The sequence below is a fragment of the Notothenia coriiceps genome, unplaced genomic scaffold, assembly GCF_000735185.1.
Source record: "Notothenia coriiceps isolate Sejong01 unplaced genomic scaffold, NC01 NC01_scaffold00016872, whole genome shotgun sequence".
NCBI classification, from domain to species: Eukaryota; Metazoa; Chordata; class Actinopteri; order Perciformes; family Nototheniidae; genus Notothenia; species Notothenia coriiceps.
In genome coordinates this window covers 298,631-315,145 of record NW_011349573.1, presented here as the reverse complement: position 1 = coordinate 315,145, position 16,515 = coordinate 298,631, and the positions used below count along the sequence as shown (strand labels likewise).

The 16,515-nt window shown below is 42.5% G+C and overlaps 1 protein-coding gene across 3 annotated transcripts in view; it reads left to right on the top strand.

Moving 5' to 3' along the window:
• The window catches only part of creb5b (cAMP responsive element binding protein 5b), a 41,575-nt gene that overhangs the window by 14,640 nt on the left and 10,420 nt on the right, over positions 1-16,515 (top strand). For all 3 annotated transcript variants that reach the window (XM_010776321.1, XM_010776320.1, XM_010776319.1), the window contains 2 exons: positions 8,916-9,042; positions 10,384-10,494. In XM_010776321.1, the coding sequence (XP_010774623.1) occupies positions 8,916-9,042; positions 10,384-10,494 (238 nt within the window). The remainder of the gene's footprint in view (positions 1-8,915; positions 9,043-10,383; positions 10,495-16,515) is intronic.

The following is a 16,515-nucleotide window of genomic DNA, read 5'->3' as shown; positions in this document are numbered from 1 at the left end:
TAAAATTATTATTAAACTCGTAAGAGAAAAAGAAGGGAAATTCGTTTTTTGTGGGTTTTTATTTTTGAATCTTTGACTGAGTGGTAGAGGCACTGCTCTAACTGCTGACAGACTGTTAATTATCTGTGGAGTGTGAGGATGTATCCTTTCACTTCAAGTGCGTCCCTGTAAGATTGACAGTCTTAGGTTATACCCTTTCGTGTCCATGAGGAATGTCATCCCTCCGTAGTCTCTGAGGTAATGTCAGGGATTTGTTACATTTGGAGCAGCGAGTGTAGGGCTTGCAATTCATGTTTTGCTGTCCATTCAGTATTGTCCCACAGCAGAACATGCCAAAGAGGGTCCCGGAGGACAAGATGAGCTCATTGTTGAAGTCTTAGCTGTGACTGCTTTTACTGCGGTTTAGCATTTCATGCTCTAAAATAGATCCTTTAACTGTATGGGAATGTCAGCCGCAACTATAGCTCTGTTTCTCTGATGCACTGCCCTGTTACAGGTGTAAAACAACCAGCTGATATAGACTGCAATCTGAGTGGTGTGCTGCTTTATTATCTCACACAGTCAGAAACTTTTTCATGAAGTTTAAAGGATTTTTAATTGCAGTCATAATCAGACCATGATGATTAATATCTCCATACTGTGTGTGGTTAAGCTATATGGTTTTTTAAATTAAACCATAATGGGTCTTTAAAGGTAATAGTGACTTTTTGTCTTTATATCTCAAAAACATAATCATGACCACACACACACATTAATAAGCTGTTGGATGTTATAGAGATACTCCACTGACCTCATTTGTTCCTTATGCCTTTACCCCAACCACCTTGAAACATGTGCCAGGGCTTTGTTACTGTAAACCAGACCTGTGGTAGGACAGGCACGTTAGACATTGAGATGGCTCAGTGTAAGGCCTGTGCTGTGTTGAGGTTGTCCTGTGTAGATTTACAGCTTGAGGAGCTTGTGAATATTGGATGTGAGGCCCATCACTAAGCCTGACTGACACCCCGTCAGGCTCTTTGTCCAGGACAGGGATGGAATTTCACTCCCTTGGAGGAGCAGAAATCACAGCCAGTAACCTAGACTCTTCTGTGCCTGCTTCACCTGATTTCACCTGTCATTAAAAACTAATCAGAGCATGCGATAAAGTGGTAGTTTAAAACTGTAAGCCTCAGTTATATTTTAAGTGGCATATTATTTGAGGAATTTCCCGCGCAGTGCTTGTAAGTGCTCAACCTGCAGAAGCGTAACTTGTTTACTATGAAGGTGTAACACATGAATAGGATGGGTAGATTCACACGAGAAGCCTGGAAATGTTCACATCAGCAGGAAAATGAGTTTAGGAAACCCCTCTGCTGAGAAGCAGCGCTTCCACAGGAAGCCATTAGGGCCAACCAAAGGCTCCGAGCACAGGGTCTCTCCACAGGAACTTCCCACACACAGAACAACTGGACACTTCACGGGCTAGTGAAGTGTCCTGATTGAGTGTTAGAGACACTACTGAAGGTCAGAGGAAGGGTTCCCTGTTGTCATGTTAAGCCACTTCAACTGTAGTCTCCAATAAGTTTGATTTCCCATGTCTCTTCTTGCCTGTGCAAATGTTTATGCTACATTTTAAACATAATAATCTGAGAGAGTATTATAAAATGTTATCCTAGTCAGTTAAGCACTCTTATTTGATTATGTGATCCATACACGGCTATACAGCTTTTGATCAACTTTATTGACCTGCTAATGTAATTGTTATGGTTAATATATCTCTACGTTAGAAGAAAATCACCCAAAAAATTCAGTTTAACCTCATCTCCATTTGCCTCCTTTGTTTTCTGAACGCGCGGCGTGAGCATCCAATGAATTAGGATAACAAGTCATTTTCATTGCTCCACAATGTTTACTAAAGAGCTTTGAGGCTTGGAATCAATTAGGATTGGCTTTCGTCAAGTCCATTTACTTTAGGGTTGAGCACGGCCTGCAGCTGTGAAACCTGAGGACCTCTCTCTCTGTTTCTCTCTCCTCCTGCTCCAAGTCCCTTAACAAAGTCTTTGGGGAGCCGCACTGACACAAACCAGTGTTAAGTCCAGGCACAAGAAACCAGCCAGCAGAATTTAATGTCACGGCTATCATTATCATACAAAGAAAAGCAGCGTCCAACACATTCGAATGTTTTCTGTTTTTCAATTATAAACATCTGGTGCTGAATTGTGTCAGAGTTAAATACGTTGGACATTCCCAATCAACCAAGTGAGATACAACATTCTGTGGAAACCTCACCCTTTAACTCGCAAGGGGCGATGTGCGGGTATGGGTGTTGGCAGGAGGCACTAAACATCTTTTTTATTTTTATTCTGGCTCAGAAGAGGAACTCAGTCCATTATTTTCCATTACATAGCACAATCAACCAGAATGCAGCTGGTGAGGAGTGATTACTGTAGAGTTTTTGTAAAATACCTGATCATCAATTTACGATGATGTAATCCTAAATCATTTATATCAATTTTGGCCGTGTATGAAAACAGGTGCTTTTATAAAATGGTGATACTGTCGTTGATACCTTAGATAAGTGATTTTTAGGAGAAGTTTGTGTCATTCTATTCCTGTGACAATTTGAGATAGACAGTTTGTTTTTATTTTTAAAGCAGCTTCTTAAAGCAACTTCTTTCAAGTTTCTACAGAGGACTCATGTTTTCGTTGGTAATTTCCCACCCTGCTATTGCTGTGCAACTTTAATTTGGTCACATGAGCTTGCAAAGCTCTGTAGGAAGTCAATTTGTGGTTATATTTCCCATGATGCTTTAAATGCACAATATTTTTCACACCTCAGAGCTATCGGCCCCTTCAGTTCCTCGTTTTTGCCTTTAAGAGAAGTAGCAGAAATAGATGTTGGTTTGCATGCCTTCAAAACAGCGGGGTCTCATAGAAAGCTCATGTATAGGGCGACGCATTTAAACTTCCTGTGTTTTCTGAAGAAGATCTGGTGATATGCGGATTGATTATCAAGAATCACCGGGTAAAAGATCTCATGAAGAATATTTTTCACTGATCACATTTAAATTCCTTTTGGCTTAACATAAATATTGATCATCATATAAATTCAGCCAGATCTGAAGTCTAACTTGAAAGCAAAACTATGACTAAGTAATTTCAATTGTTTGCAATTAAAGTGTTTGAATTTTCTATCAGATACAGTATATTTTGAAAATATACTTACATATAATACTTCTGAAGTTACGGAACAATTACTCAATGGTAGCGTACAGTATTGTGCTGATAGCTTTTATGATTCTAGGATGCATTCCATATCACATTTTTAGAGATTGCATAACACTTTTTTTCCCAAGCATGTGATAAAACAACCATGTTGATTTCAACACCCATTGTACCAGCGCCAGAACAGAGAAAGTCTCCACACCTCTACGGAGAGTTATGGGCTTTTCGTGGACATACTTTGACCTCACTTGAACTTCACAATTCAAACAAAACTTTCCTTATTATTGTTTATGATTAGATTGCATTCACAAAGTGGTGATAAGGAGGGAAGTCTGCCTTGAGAGCAGGAGTGCGGGACCTCTACCAAATGCCTGAGGTGCCCTCATGCTCTAACTTGACAAATGCCCTTCTCCACAGATAAATATGGGTGAAAGTAGGGCTAATTGTAGGGTTAATGCACATGGAGTAGGAGCAGGCAGAGGAAAGGAAAGAACACATAAACAAAGGTACAGAAAAACAAAGGTATACAATATAATCAATTACATAAAAGGAACAAGAGAAAAGCAAAGAGAGAGAATGCAGGATGTACATCTGACCTGAATTAAGATGAGCTCATTGTGTACTGCAGTGGGTTTAATAGTGCGTTTCTAGAGGAACGCCCAGACTCTGTTCCCTCTCATTCCAGCGGGGCTGTGTCATCCCTGCCCCGGGGCCACCACACATGCAGGCTCCTGCACAAGCAACTCACACACAGGGACAGGCCTCACAGCTCTGGGGAGCGCAGGGATCACAGCGCAGGGAAGTGTGGAAAAGGGGGATCAGAGGTGGACAGAGCAGAGGAAGAAAGGGATCAGAGGTGGATGGAAGAAAGGAAGAGGGGGATAGGAGGTAGATGGAGGAGAGGAAATTAAGGATCAGGAGGGTGGAAGAGGGAGAGAAGAGAGGCATCACATGTGGGGACATGGGTGTTCTAGACCAGTCGGGCCTTCATAGGGAAAAGGAAAATATGGACATGTTTGGATGGAAGTGTGAACAAAGTGCAATCAAAAGAATGAAGGTGTGGGAAAGAATTCACTAAGATTTTGAAAAGGAAAATGAGGATGGAAATTGAAATAGATCAGAACGATCAGACTGATAGTGGAAGACGGCATCGGGTTGGATGAGAGAATGAGAAGTTAGTTAAGAAAGAGAGGGTCAAACAGGTTAATTAATAATCACATTATAGCAGATGAAGAGGGAGAAAATGAAGTATCATTGAAAGTGAAAGGGGCGCTCTAGCCAAATGTTACAACATCAGTCAGGTGTTGCTGACAGATGCCAGGTTTGCTTGTAACAAGATGTGTTATTTCTGATTCATGCTGATAGGAATGTAGTGGCATGCTTTTTACTTTCGTTGAAAAGAAAAGAAAACCATCATCTATTTGGTGCACAAATACCACAAAGCTAATTTGCTCCAGAGTTAAAACCACCGCCATTTCTCAACTGTGCTTTGACGCGGCTAAGCTCCGCTTGAGGCTCCCTAGTGTGAGGACACCCCATCCCAAATCCATCCCAGCGCAGCGCCCTCCCGACATCCATCCCTCCTTTAGCCCGCTAATAAAAGTCAGCCTGTGTCGTAACCCATTAGGGCTGATTTATTTGATCAGATTCATATTATTTCCTCAGTCCAAACCCCATGGCACTCTCCTCCCACCAGTGATTAAAGGCAGTAAATCAGGGGCAGGTCCTGTGTAGTGTTTACTCAGAGAGCCAGGCAGCTGCAAGCTGTTTGAGGCCCTTGTTTCTCCCTCTGTTTACCTCCGTTCCCATGGCGACTGCACCACCGTCTCCCGAACGTCTGGAACTTGGCCCTGGGCTGTTTTGGTTACGTTCGAAAGTTTTTAGCTGCTGTGTATACCCGGAGCTCGCAGTGACTTCACTCAGCGAAGAGTGAGCGCAGAGATGTTGGACCAGTCGAGGAGGGAAAGAGAGGGAAAAGCATGAGGAGAGGAGGGAGGGACGAAATCTGGGGGTGGGCAGGCACAGGGTGGGGGAGGGCGAAAAGCCAAAAGCATTACATCATTGCTGGAGCAGAGTCAGAAAGGGAAGGATATGAGTCAGTGGACTGACTGCACCTCTCTCTCCCGCTCTTGCTCTTCTTGGACGGCGGCCAAGCCCCTGTGTTTAAAGTCTCCAGTGCTTGTGTTGGAGTTGGGACTGTGGGGATTGGAGCAGTAAAGCTTAGTGTGTGTGCAAACTGCAGGATTTGTAGGTTAGAGCAAGCAAATCCAGAGGGGCTTGAGTTGAGGTGTGGGGACTCTAAAGGGTCCAGAAGAGAGTTATAGAGGATTACCAAGACAATGACAGGAGGAGAAGAACAAGAGAGGAAATCGCAGGATAACTTAGAGAAATAAACTTTGGAACAAGAGATAAAAGCAAAAGAAAGACTCAGGGAAAGAAGAAGGGTCTAGCAGTGATGTCATGGTGGAGCGAAGGTGGGGTGTAGGGGTGGTGCGGTGGTGGTTCTTGGGCGGGGATTGTGGAGGAGAGCCGGGCTGAAAGCGAGGCACTCAGTAATGTGAGAGTGCAGGGTCAGGACTGCAGAGTGTCTACCTGCTCTCCCCTGGGGCCCCCAGCCCGGCTATTATCAATCCCCTCAGTGGAGCCACAGCCTGTCATTATTCACTCACATGAATACACACACATGCACACACTGGAACATGGACTTATTCACACACAAACAGGCCCAACATGAATCTGTTAAAATCTTTGTACACTCTGGTGCACAAACACAGAAGGCAGACAAGAATTGAGAAGATGAACCACTTCAATTATTATAAGGTATTTTTTGATAATGGACACCCTGCATCACAAGCTACAGCTGACATTATGCATTTCAATAGAGTAATGTGTGTGGATACTAAGGGCTGCAGCTGACATGTGTTTGAGTTAATGAAATTATTCAACTAATTGAAGAAATACAAATAGAAACACATATATTTAAGTAAATAAAGAAAGTGTATATTGTTTATTTTAAAGCCATTATTTAGACAGAAAGAAAACACTGGCCGGTTTCAACCTATCTATATTAGGGCAAAGTTGTAAAACAAAAAAAATGAATAAACATTGTTGGTCTTGATAAAAACAATTGTGGAAATGCTCTTTACAATAAGACAGATTCAATCGATCTTTTTCATAGTGGCTATTTTCTGAAACGTCTGTATCTATTAGCAGAGGTTAACACAAAGCTGAGTTAATCCCCGGAGGAAGTGCTGTCAGATCTTTCCGCCCACTGGACAACCACGTTGTGTTTTGGTGTGTGTGGTGGTGAAGGACGCAGTGTTTGTCCTCCCCCTGCTCTGCTGCAGGTGACAGACCCAGCAGCTCAACCTGTACAGTCTTCAAAGGAGCCTTTCTTCTCTAGAAAGCGGGAGCCTGACCTGCAAAAACCAGTGACCTGCCTGAGCCTCTGACCTTTGCTGGTTGGCTGTCACAATTAGCGCTGTGATGGATTGTTTTGTCTTATCTTAAATAAAGAAGGACAGTTGTAGTCTGAAAGATGAGAGAGAATATTTTTGTTTCTCACACACTATATATAGCGGGCGAAGGATAGCGTTGTAATGTGTTAAATATTTGGTATCCAGTATTATCCAAATATAAATTGGATGTATTGAACAAGCCAGTTTTGAAACTAAATTAGATCCTGTGGATTAGCCAATTTCAAGTTGTTAAGAGAGATCGAGAAAGATTTACAGCATAGTTTTAAAGATGTGTTTGCTTTTTATTCTGGTCAAAAACATCTTCCACAAATCTCATTCGACTTCTGCAGTGCAAGAAAAACCCTCATCATACTGAATACAAATCCAGCAAAACTGTTTTTATTTAGAAAATCAACAGCGTGTCACTGCCTCTGCCTTGTGACTGTTATTTCTTCCTGGACGCTGGCAGTTTAAACGCAGAGGGAAACTGTGTTGATGTAGCTCGCGGCTACACTGCATACCTCATTGTACTTTCATGACTTTTCCCATGTGGAAATGTTTGGATTCGCAGCGTTGCTCAGATGTCATACGTCCTGTTAAATGAGTGTGATTGTGATAAATTGGGATGTTAGACAGGAATGACACACAGTCGGGATGGTAATGGTCCTGGGTGTATGTGGAGCAATCTAAAATGTCTGGAGCGTAAATGCACATATTTAGGTCTGGAAAAATACAGGTATTTATTCAGGTGGGGGAGCGTTTGCGCTGGTGCCACCCCCCCCCCCCGTCGTTTGGCCATCACTCTTTCACTTCTCACTACTACGGTAATCCAGGCTATGATGTGGTCAATTGATTATATTAACCTAAATGCGTCTTGTTTGCACTAACTTCTAATCGCTCTAGGAAATGGAGCTTTATTGACTGGCTTTCATCCTGAATTCTTAGAACTGGATACTTATTGATTATTGTGATACAGGTTGTTTAAGAATCAAGTAGTGAATGCTGTTTCTGTAAACTCAGGACTGAACTATTACTGTATGCATGTGGGTGGTGTAACTCCCTGCAGCTGGGAATCAGTGTTCTTGCATCAGGGATTTGAAGGCAGTTGTATAAATGATGTCATTATGTTTTTGGATGGCCGCAGCCCTGAGTCGATGACTGTGACAAGACTGCTGTCAATAGTTTAAGTTTAGCCACGGCCTCATCTTTAAATGTGATTTATTAATGCGGCCATGTGTGTGGATAGGCCTGTTGGTTCGCACACGCTTTTGTGGTCAGCAAGAGGGAATTTCCCCCCCACACAGTGCTCCCACCGCCAAGCAGTTTCTCAAAAGTGACTCTTGTCATGCACAAAATGTGGTCGTTTTGACAAATATTATTCATTAATCATCGCCATCATCCCTATTCATTGTAATACATGAAATGTACTTGTTTAAAGTAAATCCAAAAATGGCCAGATGCCTCAGCTTTCAACTGCAGCATGAATACGCAGCCACACACTCTGCTTTCCATTATGTCTTTAGAGTTGGACAAACTGGTAGAAAATGAAAAAGAAGTTCAGGAATCATTTTCACAGAAATTGATCAGTTGTGAAATGAATAACTTTGGGAATTTATTTTCAAGTTTAAACCAGTTTGTTCTCTTCTGTCTATATGTAACGTAGCATATAAATAGATTGGGATTAAGTTTTGAACTTCAGCATGTATTTAGAGAAATGAAACACTAAATGAATGGTTTTTCACACGTTATAGTGTAGTTTGTAGGCCGATGTTGTCAACTATTTTAACTTTCCCTTTAAAGATAGATTATCATGAATATGAATATAACACAAATAATCTCATAAAATATTTCTCAATTTTTCAGGTAGTATTTGTATATGCATTGATACATTACTTGTAATAATTCATATTTTAATAATTAATTAATTAAATATATATATATTTTTTTCCTTTTTACTGTCAAGACAATTTAGGAAATTCTACCCGTAATACATTGAGATGGTAGACCTTGATCTACAAGTGATATTCAACCTGTATACCACATATTATCAGATATTGTTACATTTATGTTAAAATCAAGCAGTCTTTATTTGTTTACACAACAGTTATGGCTGACAGGAGAAGTTCAAACTAGCACCATAGCGGTGTTGCTAGTTGATTTTGTTATATGATAAAGAATAGCAGTAACATCAGTTATCTATAACAGTGTGAAACCTGAAGTCCTCTGAATGTCTCTCTGTGTGTGTCTTCCCAGGCCTGTCCCTGGCTCTCTGTCCTCATTGCTGCACCTACGAAACAGACAGAGACAGCCTCTGCCTGCCTCTATGCCGGGAACTCTGCCAGACCCCACCATGCCGGGCTCCTCCGCCGTGCTGATGCCTGTGAGTACAACAACGGGCTCACTCACACATGCAGCAGTCACTTACTCATATGTGACGACAGTGTGAATTCAGACTGTACATAAACTATGCATTACTTTTGGATGTTTTCACTCCCCATTCAAATTATTTACCACAGTTTATAAGGAAATTATATCCTGTAAAAATGAAGGATTCTATCTCTGGGTTAGAACGTAGACTTTTTTTGTAATTAAGCCAGCAAGACAAGAGCCACATTGGGAAGCTGGGAATGATAACAACGCGAAGAAAGCTCCTCGTATCAGGATTCTAATGATACAACATATGTTCTCATTGTAACACAAGACAGCCTCTGTTTATGGTATGAAAAAAAAAAAACCTCCCATGTTTATTAAATTAAGAGCTACGCGATTTTGGGGAAGATTGATGGTTCAGGAAAGGGGTGCAGGTTTGGGTGATATTTTTACACAAAACACACTTAGTGCAATTAAGGCTGTGTGTCAGGTTCTAGGACTGAATCTCTGCGGACGGGGGGGGGAGAGCGGGGGGTCAGGCAAAGGGGGTGGAGAGGGGCCATTCCCCCGTGGAGACCATCACACCACCCAGAGTTCAGCAGCTGGGAGGCCACAGCAGCTCACACACACACACACACACACACACACACACACACACACACACACACACACACACACACACGTGCATGCAGAAACACACACAGAGGTTTTCTTCTTCCCTGCATGTACTGCTCACATCATCGCCCTGCTCGAGTGACCTCTGACCCCTGTTGGCTTAACCAGCTGATTTCCTCACATTCAGGACTCAGCTGTGACACATGACAACACTGACCAGAGTCACTATGATGCAGGCAGTAACACACATCTAATGCATCCATACAAACTATCTCACACCTACTTACATCTCGTTTACTTTATTAACACACCCTGCACCAAGAGGAGCTGGGGTTTGATGTGTCAGTCTGACCGCCACTGCACACACTATTATCAGAAACACACACACCCCTGTTGCACCGGCTTCCTGTGTTAAGTCCCTCCGTGCTGGCTTCCTGTTTTGGGTCAGCTCCAGTTATCATCACACAGAGCTGTGCACAGGGCAGCTGTCATGTGAAATCAGGCTCTGATACTCTCTCATCTCTTCATCCCTCAGCTTACCATGAACAATCATGATGTCTCACGGTTTAAATGCTCTTTTGTAAAACTAGTGATAGCATCTTGTGGGTAAAAATAGCATAAATCATAGCGAAATTAATATTTTGTATTGATTCATATTGTGAAAACGTTCTTTTTGCATTGGAATAACATTTCCACAGTATGTAGTATGACATTATCATGCTGTTGTAATCTTCAGATGGAGGGACAAATGTCTATGGGCTCCAATATGATGGGTATGCAAGGACCCACCCACAACAACTCCTGCTCTTCCGCTCACATTCCCTCCATGCACTCAGAAGCCAAACTGGTGAGTATATGCATCTAGTAACATGGACACGTACACATTTATGCACACAAACACAAGTGCACACACTCAAACTCAAAGTGTTGCAACTTTCTTTTCCACTTGGCTGTGCCAGCAAGGCTGTGCTCGTAGGTCTGTGTGGATTTCATCATTTGGGGTGTAATCAAAGCTGTGTCTGAACCTGCCAGTGCAGCACTGGAGACTCTGGCTGGAATAAAGAACCCTTTATATGGTTGTGGCTGCGCTGCCCACCGACTGCCTGATGTATATCTTAATGTACAGAACATGTTCTGTAGGTCCTGCAACTTGTTAGCACTAGTTTAACACAGCAAGGAAAAAATCGAATGACCTCATCCTTCACAAAGCAGGCAGTTAGAGCGGTGGGAACGAGACTGAGAGAGTGAGAGTTAGAAGGCTGACTGACGAAGAAGCTGAGGAGAAAATAAACCTCCACTCAGTTTTACTTTGCATGTTGGCACTGCTAATGCAGTTTACATCTGATTAATGTCAAATGCATAACCAGTATCACTCTAGGTGATAGGAACTGATTAATACTGTAGCAACGTGACCACCAGCCAACCTTTGTTTTCAAAATAAATATTCCTGAAAATGGTTAAGACATTAAGATATAACAGCAAGTGTCATGATCTGGGTATCATAAAAATCACAAACCATGATGAAAAACATTGGCCGCTCTTTGTGTTTGGAAAGGTTCACTGATAGCGGACTCTGCAGAGAGAGAGAGAGAGAGAGAGAGAGAGAGAGAGAGGTAGCAGAGGTCATTAGAAGAGTTATTGCTCTGATAGAGGAGAGCGGGAGCATTCCCAGGGCATTTAATTCTCCCTCTTCCTCCTGCTCTCTCAAGATTGATCGTCTTTGTAGTCTTTGAATCTCTTCAACTGTTCCTATGGTAACACGCTGGGGTAACACAATATTAGTGTATTAGGCTTATCTCTCCCCTGGCCGTCATCCAGACACATCTTGCTCTTTTTTCCCCCACCCCTATCTGTGTAATTGAATTGTAAATGCTCTGGTAGGCCTCCCATAAACATATGCAGTCACTAAATGGCTACAGGCCCCTCGACCATACAACTTTCTGGTTAGTTGGCCATTCAGACGTGAGGCACAGCAACCAATTGTGGATCAATTGAGATTGTGCTCCCAGATGTCTGAACGAAACTGATGGAATTCCATGATTGTGGACAGAAAGTGAGAGACTAATTGTGTTATCGGGGTGCGATCTCCAGCGCGGGTTTCATAAGCATAGACGGGGTCTCTAATGTCTGTAATATCCGCGCTTGGCCACGTCGATAAATACGGCCCTGCTATCGGATAACCGGGCCATGATCAGGCCCATGTGTCCCCTGCGACGTTCTCAATCCGGCTCTAATCGCATTACCCCGACCATGTTGACTTTCCACCAATGGGAAATCTCCGCACTGTAACCCCACACCCCCGAGGCACGGACCTGGTCCCACTCTTTCTGCTCAACGTTTACATTGTGAGAGCGAAGAAAGGGATTGAGTGGGACTTTGATAGACATGAAGGAAAGAGATAGACAGGCGAAGTGAGCAGGGGATTTGAAAGGCGAGAGACAGTATCGATATTCTGATACACCAAACTGTGTGAGAGTGAGAAATTGGAAGAATTATGAGTGAGTTCCGTAAAAGCACTTCATGCTCAGCCTAGTTTCCTAAGCCCCTCTGCATGTGTGCATGCATGTATGCTCATATGTGTGTGATTGTTTGATATTTTGTGGTCACTGGAGGCCTCGGTAGCAGGATTAACCCTCCCCTGCCAGAGAAAGCATGCCCAGGACCCGGGCTAATGAACCCTAATTGATTTTGTGGTGGGCCAGAGCAGCAGGGAGGCCTGTCTCTGGTGTAAATAGTTAATGAGCCGAAGGACTGCTGTGGCCCCTTGGGGACTCATATCTAAGCTCTCTGTTTGTGCTATCTTGGCCAAAGACTGTATCTGCATCAGTGCCCATCTTTGTTCTCTTCTATCTTTGATTTTCTCCTTAAGTGCCGTCGTTTAAAGTGAGCAGCGAAGCCGACTTATGTTTTTTTTTGTTGCTTTTAGCTGGTTGTCTGGGAGTGTTTTATTAGCTTTGGTTCAAGTGGGTTTTTTTCTCTTTCTTGCGAAGCACTGGGTGCTCGTGGTGCCGGGTGTGGCTGTGTTCTGCTCTGTTGTGGTCTGGGGAATAGAATGGTGCGTGTTGTGTGCTGGAGGTTGTGGGATAGTTGACCCTCGCAGCGTAGAGGAAACGCTACAGAGAGGAGGCCAAGTTCCACAGCACGGCGGCCAAAGCATTACGTCAACGCTCAGAGCCGGTTCTCCACAGGACCTCGCGAACAGTCGCACACACACACACACACACACACACACACACACACACACACACACACACACACACACACACACACACACACACACACACACACACACACACACACACACACACAGACTGCTCAGGCCCTGTCATCCTCTTCACACTGTGTCACATACTTAGACAGCCACAGACATGCATACACATACAGAGAGCCAGGAGCGTAAAAACAACAGAGAAATAAGGTTACACACATATGCATTCATACATGGAACTGTGCTTTATAAACACATGTTCATATGTGCACTGTTTTCTACCCTGAATACTTTCCTGCTCAGATGGTTTGATGTCTTTGTTTGTATGATGAAAGACATTCACTATCAGTTCTCATCTGTAACAAGGGAAGCCCAAACAGGCCCTTATCAAGCTGGTTTTAAAAAACATCTGTGAGCGCGACTATATGACCTTACTCCTGTCAATGGTGGATTCCGCATTGTTTTTGTGTCCTTTTTAAATGCACTCCATGCTTTCCACACATCCTGCTTGCCTGCTAATTTCAGACAGAGGGGCTTTTCGAACAGTTTGGTGCTGTTGTATGAAAATGTGTTATTTATTATCTCCTCAATTATCTATTGCTTACATTGTTACTAAGGACAATCAATGTGTCACTAAGCATCAGGCTAGGTGCTGAGTTTTTTTAAGAGGTAAACAGTACTATATGTTCCTTCACTGCAGCTCTCTTGGCTGTGGAGTTGGCACTAGATGGGTGGATGACATAATTCCTGGCATGCTCTAAATGTACTCCTTTTTACTTGAGGAGGGGGAAAAAAGCAGTTTGCTCTTAAAGAAACATTTCATAGGACACAGGAGGACCAATAATCAAAGTGTTTCTAGCACGCTAATGGAGCTTTTTTAACATTTCATTTACACAACCCTTACTGTTATGTTTCAGTAGAGTTATAGATTTGAAACAGGCATGTGGGGTAAAAGCCTTGAAGTTCAAGTGTTACCTTATGCAGCAAAAGATTGAAAAATGCATATTCTGTTCATAAATTACAAAAGAAAACTTGAGAAGCAGCCAAAGATGTTTCTGTTTTGAACTCCGCTACATGGTGATTGATTGAGCGTTTAGCTTAGTATGAAGTCATTTGTAAGCGGTTAAACTATTAGCGTAAATGGTTACACTGTTACGTGATCCATTCATTTTCTTCCACCGTAGTAGGGGAGCACCTCTGGCTAAACCTCTTGTTGTGGGGAGGAGCAGCGCACACAATAGGAGTCTGACTCCAGGTTTTGTAAGCAACATCTGTATGAATGGTGGCATTGTCAGGGTATGAGGTCATTCGAGAGGGACGGTGAGCTAAGAACACAGCTGAATCTGCTTCACTGCTCTCTAGAATATGTGTACTGTATATGTTTGTGGGCATGCTCACCATTGTGTGTGCACTGTGGTTGCTTTCAATGTATTTTCACCCTCTCTGGCATTAGTCGTCCTTGGTGTCAGAACACATCTGTGGCCTAAGTGGGCTAAAACAAACCATAAAGTTAGAGTCAGCAGATTATAGTATTATTAGTAGTATTTGATACAGATCTGTATGTACAAATGTTTGGTTAGTAAATGAAATGTGTGGCTTTGTGATAAACTGCAGTCAAACAAGCACACAAGGCATGGATAAGCTGAGATGTTGCATACAGAAAGCAGTCATTGTCTCGGATGCAGATAAGGTTGAAGATGATAAACATATGATATTTCTCTTTACTGCTCTGGAGTCGAGTGTTTTCAGCAAAGTGGAGTGCAGGGCTGAGGAGCTGCTGGATCGATGTGTGTCTGCCAGTTTATCAGTGTTGGACACAGACCACAGAGGGGCCTCTCTGTCTCTGCCTCCCCTGTGTTGCCAGTGCCAGAGTGCCTGAACCACACACTGTATGTAGTAATAGTAAATCAAAGGTAAATGGACATGGACAGTTGACCGGTTGTGTTATTCCTATTGTTTGTTGTAATAATGAACAATGAGTTCAACCACATGCCTCATTTATACACACAGCACATTCATAAGTTATGAAAGCATTGTGTGTCTGCATAAAAATGCGATCAGCAGCTTTAGCTCCTTAAACATCACTGCTGAACCATAGAAGAATATTAAACCCCTTATGGTTACATTTGCTAAGCAATGTGATATCATTGATAACAATGAATTATTCTACATTGTTTAATATATTTATGATGAGAAAGGCTAGATGACACTGCCTTTAGATACTATAAAGATGTATGTAATAATTCTAAAATAATCAGGTTATAGAAAACTTTGGCACATACCATTTTTGTGACAATTGGGACCCTTCATCAGGAACAGGTTTTGAGGCCGAGCCAGATCATTTCAAGTACAACACCACTGCATTCATCTAAAATAGATTAGAGTGACATGCCTAAATGCATATTAAATTCACATTTATCAAGTATTGAACATTTAAGGCATTGCCTCTTGTGAGAAATTATTGGTTAAAAACGGATGTAGTTACGACCCAAGCAGTTAAGTCTGTGGTAACAAGACTGTCCTCTGAAATTTGATAAAAAGCAGACAAGGTTGACATTGAAAGCTACAATACACCGGGGTCTTTTAAGGACTTTGGGTTGGTACATTTATATTTGAGTAGTGGGTGCCTAACGATCTGCAGGTCTGAGTGTGACTGTGTGTGTGCGGTTTTGGACGAATGTGGCGGTTGTGGTGCAGTGTCGCATCTGTTTGTCTTTGGATGACTGCGTGTTGTTTTAGCTGTGCTGATGGGAGGTGTATGTGAAGGCTATTTGGTCACGGTTCAGGGCCCGTGAATGGGAAGAGCCAAGCTTGGGTAAACCAGCTGCATCCCCACACGGGCCAGACTGGACTGGACCAGCCACCATGAGCCTCGCTGGAGCCACAGCAGTGATCAGATCCCTCCCTAAACTCCAAAATAACCACTCAAACACTGGAGGGCTGATTGGAGAAAAAGCCTGTCGTGTCAGATATTTTCTGGCTGATAAAGTGTATTTAATATTGACCAGTTAGGTCACTACCTCATCTCTCTAACCAGTTAATGTTTTTACGTTAGACCCACTTCTGTTTTCTAGACGCCCTTGTTTTGTCCTCAGCATGGTGATAAAGTTAACAGCCTTCTGCTTTTTATTTCTTCCCTTCAAAAGGAAAATACATTGCTTCTCATGTTGGAGTGCAAGAGGAATCTCGTGCCTGTGGGTGTCTTAACAATGTGTGATACCAATGAAGATTTGAACAGAAATAGCTTAAATATGTTGTTGAAATGTGAGTATTTATATTCACCGTCTGAATGAGATATCCAAACACAAATAGGAACACTGCTTATTTATATCTTAAAAGTGAGTTGGAAGTTAACGGTCCTACTTGAGCCAAAATACGTTATTTCTGTTATTTAAAGTGTTTTTCAAATTATGTTTGATTCAATTCATCCCTTTTCATGTTACTCTAATTAGCATGACGACACTTAATTTGCCTGTCGCTTTCGATGCCACAGACCAAGACATGAGTTAGTGTTTATTATTCTATTAAAGCCCTGTCTGTCTTCCTTGCAGAGACATTCTCTGTATTCAAGATTGTGGCAGTGGGTGTAGTGATAACTATGTAGGCTGCACAAGAGCAGGGCTTTACAAGAGAGGGAACAGTGGGGATATACAGACCAGA